This window comes from Dipodomys ordii, unplaced genomic scaffold (assembly GCF_000151885.1).
Source record: "Dipodomys ordii isolate 6190 unplaced genomic scaffold, Dord_2.0 Scaffold44, whole genome shotgun sequence".
Lineage (NCBI taxonomy): Eukaryota > Metazoa > Chordata > Mammalia > Rodentia > Heteromyidae > Dipodomys > Dipodomys ordii.
Window position 1 is genome coordinate 567,194 of NW_012267260.1, and position 5,769 is coordinate 572,962.

Here is a 5,769-nt window from a genome sequence, read left to right on the forward strand (position 1 = left end):
GGGGTGGGGATGGAGGGAACAGCGTGAGGGAGGGTGGTGGAGGGGTGGGGATGGAGGGAGCAGAGTGAGGGAGGGTGGTGGAGGGGTGGGGATGGAGGGAACAGCGTGAGGGAGGGTGGTGGAGGGGTGGGGATGGAGGGAACAGCGTGAGGGAGGCTGGTGGAGGAGTGGGGATGGGGCGTTGTGTGTGTATGAAAATGTCTTTGTGGATCCTTCTTACACAACCAAGGTAGCCAATAAGATATTTTAAAAATACTGAAGCCAGCCCAGCACTATGGCTCACGCCTGTAACCCTAGCGACTCAGGAGGCTGAGGTCTGAGGATCGTGGTCAAAGCCAGCCGAGGCAGGAAAGTCCATGAGACTCTTGTCTCCAATAAATCACTCAGAAAACTGGAAGTGGGGCTGTGGCTCAAGTGATAGAACACTCGCCTTGAGCTGAAGAGCTGAGAAACAGTGCCCAGGCCCAGAGTTCAAACCCCACGACCAACAAAAAAAAAATATTGAAACATTGAAATTTCCTTAACCTTTTAGATGGTAAATTCAGTATACACACACCCCATTAAGCAAACTCTCAGTGACACAATAAAATATTTTAGGGAAATTTATTTTCTAAAATATGTGCGCTCTTCTGAACTCTTTTGTGTCAGGATTTCATCGTCTTTCCTAATACATTTTGTAATTGAAATAAAAGCTGCGCGTTTTTGTGAAGTGCCCTGTGATGCTTTGGGAGCCCACAGCCTTAGGCCTGCAGGACAAATGCCAAACTCAACCCCCAGGACCACGTGACATTCTGATACATGCATACATTGGATGATGTTTAGATCTGTGTAAATATGTTTTCTCAAACACCCGTTCTTTGTGGTAATTTTGTATTACTGTAAAGATGCTGTGCGAGGGGTTACAGTTACGTGAATGAGGTAATGAGTAAATCTGTTGACGCACATTGTGGTAAACTTTGGTTTAGAGCCTGCAGCTTGCTAGCATCGTCTGCACCACCTCGGCAGGCCTGATGATCTCCTCCGTCACTGTACGTGGTGCTTCTTGCCAACCCCTCCCTGTGTTCTTCCTCCCTTTTCTGAATTACAGATACCTTTAATCACCTTTGCCTCTAAAAATCAGTACTAAACCCCGTGTCAGCACACTGGAAATAATTTAGTGGGTTGTGCTACCATTCATCTCTTTCCAAATGGTGGCCGTTTGAAGTCAGCTGTGACAGGAATATTCACACCACAGACGGAAAGGGCTAGAAGCCAGGCTTTGCTCTTCCATTTATTATCCAGAATTAACAAAACTAGGGAGAGAATGTTCTTCATTCAGTTATCTAAGAAGTGTATTTTGTTTATAACCTTTAAATTAAGTAGAATACAAAATTGAGGAAAGTTATATGACAACTGTTACTTAATCGAGAATAACCTTGCTCATGTCACCAACAAGTTCTGACATACATATTTGAGATTTCCGTTTCATTTTACTTGCCAACGTAAACGAGAACGTCAGATAGCTTTATCTCAGATTCAAACATATTCATCAATAACATGAGCATCTTCTTTCTACATTAGATTATAACCAGGCAGCTTTCTGTGTTGTGACTCCCTGGCACACTGTCATGGCAGAACTATGATAAAACCCTAGAGTGGATTTTGCAGGAATTCTTAAGTCACAATGAGTGAACAAAGGTTTGGACAAGAGGAGGAATGGAGATACACTCCAGGGCAGGAAGAGCAGAGAGGGGAAGGGAAGGTAATGGAGATGGATGCACTGAGCTGAGCGACAGTGGTCATGAAGGAAAGGAGAGCTATATGGTTCACGGAGTGACTGGTGTCTAGAATGATTATTGCCAATGGCAAATCTGCATTTACTTTGTTAGAGAAGTTTAGTTAGATACTCAGATTTATCACACAGCATTAGTAATATACAAGATTTTCAAAGGAAAAGCTATTTTAAAATCCATAAATTATGGTTTTAGTTTCACTCAGGATTCTACATAAATCTCACAATAGGTCTGTAGTTTTTTGATGTGTTCAGTTTAATATTCACTCTTGACTCGTGTAATATTCAGTGTGGTGTGAGCAATGTAAGTCTAGTAAGCCAGGGCGTATGATCGGTAGCCATGCCTGAGAACCAGCCCAAAGCCAAAAGAGAATGTGGCTGCAGTCATAAATCACTGGCCTAGCTAGTATGCAGTCATGAGTCTGAACCCCAGTACGGCCAAAAAGAAACGAAAACCTGATTTACCGTAGGTAGGTCACAGTCACCCAAAGTGATTGCTGATACGCGTTTCTGCCACCCTGTGTTTCAGGCCTACGACGATGGCTGTGTGGGTGACTATGAGGCCTATGACAGCAGCTACGCAACCCAGACGCAAAGGTAAGCGCCACAGGAGCCTGTCTGTCAGTCCCAGCAGCTGACCTCCTCCGGGAGCCTGTCAGTCCCAGCAGCTGACCACCTCCAGGTCCCCTAAATGCCTGAGAATAGCAGTGCCCCTGCACACAAGGACGGCAGAGTCTGACCTGAGACTGGTGAGTGCCTCCCAGTCAGCTCACTGAACAGAACAGGCTTACGTGTGGCCAGTATTATTATTTTGTAGGAATTATGTTAGTGAACAATAAAAGAGACACTCGTCCAAGGGGATTTACTTTCCTAAAATGTAATTTTCATTTATAAAATCAAACATTAAGGAAATATTACTGGCTCCTGACAACAGAAAATGTCTTTGAATAGCTTATGAAATAAAAAATTCCTCCTTTTTTTAATCTACCTTTATGACTGTTGATAATCTCTCTTTAGCTTGACCCCAAATTCATGATTTCGTAACAGTCAGACCCGTTTAGTGCTGTTTACATACAGGATCCACCGAGTCAGCCCAGTGTGACTTCCGCCAGGCTTAAGATGAGCATGCCTTTGTTGCTGCCTTCTCCCAGAGCCTCTGGGGGCCTCATGAGTCTCAGATTCCACGTAGCGAGGGCTACAGCCGGGAACCACGGGCTCCTGGCATTTTTGCCTTTTTTAAATGAATATACTTTATATACAAAGATATTTTCCTTACACTTCTGTCTTCTCTGGTCCCTTTCTTTTCCGCTAAATTTTCTATGGCTAAATTCTTCTCATCCTCCCATTCCTGGATCAAAAGCTCGTTCTTCCCATGGCTCTTTCCTTGACACTTGTTTCTACAGACCATCCTTCTCTGCTGGCGTGGGGAAAGCTTGTGTGTTCCTTGTCACACTGTGTTGGCTCAGATCCTGTCCTGGTGTCTTCTCCTACCCTATCATAGAAACTATGCTGGTTCTTTCACAGGCCATGTGGTAAATGGATGTAAAAAATGTTCAGTAGTATGCAGACTCAAAATCTCATTACTCAGAGAGGATTAAGCAGCAAATTCATAATTATGTGCATTATATTTCCTGATCAGTGTTTTTCTCAGAGCTGAATGTTAAGGCAAAAGTGACAGAAAGCAGGTCATGAAATTATACTAATGCACCAAATTACAATTATAAAATGTTTGTTTTGTGCAAAATCATGCCCTCGGTGCTAACATAGTATCTGCCATACAAGACATTGCCAATAAGATTTGTTCAATAAGTTAATTGAAAATGAATGAGTGAGCCAGGCGCCGGTGGCTCACACCTGTCACCCCAGCTACTCAGGAGGCTGAGATCTGAGGATTGTTGTTCAGAGCCAGCCTAGGCAGGAAAGTCCATGAGACTCTTAGCTCCAGTTAAGCACCAAAAGTGGCCCTGTGGCTCCAGTACTAGAGCACCAGCCTTGAGCACAAAAGCTCAGGGACAGTGCTCTGGCCCTGAGTTTAAGCCCAAGACCAGCACAAAAATAAAAAATGCATTAATGAATGGAATATTGTTCCAAAATCTCAGCAAGAAAGGCAGCAATAGAAATGATGGCCACTAGGAAATTGGCAGCAGCCTATTAAATGTTTTCCTTCATGTTGTTTCCACTTTTCCAACTGGACCAGAAGGCAGATTCACAGTTCAATTTGGGATACAACTCAGGGACAGAGGGCTTGCCTAGCATGTGAGGGGCCCTGGCCTTCACCCTCAGCACCACAGAAAATCTGTTTAAGTAAATGTTTGTTAAGTGGTGGGGCATGCCAGAGCACATAGTCACCATGCAATGACAACTTAATACTTGATGTTGCTAATTTGTGTGAGGGTTTGTAAACTGTTGAACAATTTAAGTATAATCAAATAATTAAGTGTCATCAAGTATTAGGAATTTGGGGTGAGAGGAAGATCACTTTTTATAAGAATTAGTCCTGGTCTGTTTTATTGGGGGGGGATGATGATTATTGTAGACTTTGTAGCATTTGAGTTAAGGGAAAGAAATATTTTCCAAAACAATGAAAGAATGAGCATAATACATCTCCAGCATTTACAAACAATTTGAATATCATCTTGGCGCAGTATAAATGTTATTTACTTTTTACAGCCAAAATAATAAGATATGATAATTCAGAAGTCTGAAGTTTAAATGATACAATTTTTGTGACTTAGGAGAAATGAGATAAAAGGTAAAAATTTTCAGGGAAGTTATTCATTAAATGTCTGGTTAGTACAGGTTACTGCAGAATCGGTGGAATAATTATGGCTCCCGTCATGGAGTCGATGGAAGGTCACAGCCCTTCCCAGGTTCATCATGAGGTCAGAAGCTGTAACAACTTTAATTAGCCCCCCATGTGTGCAAGACATCATTAGTTGTGGAGAATTTCAAGTGGATCAGAGCAGGTGCTGTTCTGAGATTACTTGGGAGGCAGCCTCACTGAATGGCCTTGGTACCTTGTGGTATGAGGGGTTGATAAACATAGTTTTCTCTTGCTCTGTACCATTGCCCTTTGCTCCTGGAAGGGAAAAAGTAAAGAACTAGACTGACAGGTTACTATGCAACCCTCAAATCACAGGACTGCTGCTGTAGTTTCCAGGACAACTTGCTTATTTGACACTTTGGCTTAAGACAAGCTACATCCTGCAGTTCACACCTTTAATTGGACCAGGCAAATTCTGCTCATGTTCTCATATCCCATTTTTCATGTGCTCCTTGAGGACATTAACATTTGCAGAGATCAAGCTTCTGAAAGCACGCAATTTCGAAGGATTTGGCCATTTCCCGGTGCCAAAATTTGAAACAAGAATCAATACCAAATCAAATCACAAGTGGAAAAAAAGTACCTTTATGTACTTAGATACAAGGTACTTTCATTGCAAATGAAAGTCAAAAGATCAGTTCTGTATCTTTGATTCTAACAGTAATTTAAGTTTGAAATGAAATGTTCAGAATTCACAGTTTTTCAGAGCAAATATTGAACTGTAGGTAGGAGTAACAGAGAAAGCACAAAGCACGTGCCAGGGGGAACTCATATAGCCTAGAAGGAGCACGTAGACCTCCCTCTGCAGTATGACACACTTATTGAAGAAGTTTCCTAAACTAAAGGCTCATTTTAATGTTTTTAGTTTACCCAGTGGGGGGGAATAAGACTTTTCAATTAGACTAATTTGAGGAGTGTTTTGTGCAGGTATTATTCTCAGTGGAAGAATACTATTGGGGTTAGCATACCTCGGGTGAGGCAGAGAGCTGTAAAAGAGGCCGCCTGACGTCCCAGCCCCAAATGGTCATATGGTCATAACACAGCAATGCCACCAGGGGATTAGCACTCCGGCTTACCCCGGCCCTCCACCTGCTCTTCGCAGCCTCCCACCATTGCCCCCTTGGCTGGACCCCGGCCCCTCCACCTGCTCTTCGCAGCCTCCCACCATTGCCCC

General features: G+C 43.1%; 1 protein-coding gene across 1 annotated transcript in view; it reads left to right on the top strand.

Moving 5' to 3' along the window:
- Khdrbs2 (KH domain containing, RNA binding, signal transduction associated 2) overlaps positions 1 to 5,769 on the top strand; it is a 227,260-nt gene that overhangs the window by 193,134 nt on the left and 28,357 nt on the right. The window contains exon 7 of the mRNA XM_013019054.1: positions 2,301 to 2,368. Coding sequence (XP_012874508.1) covers positions 2,301 to 2,368 — 68 coding nt within the window. The remainder of the gene's footprint in view (positions 1 to 2,300; positions 2,369 to 5,769) is intronic.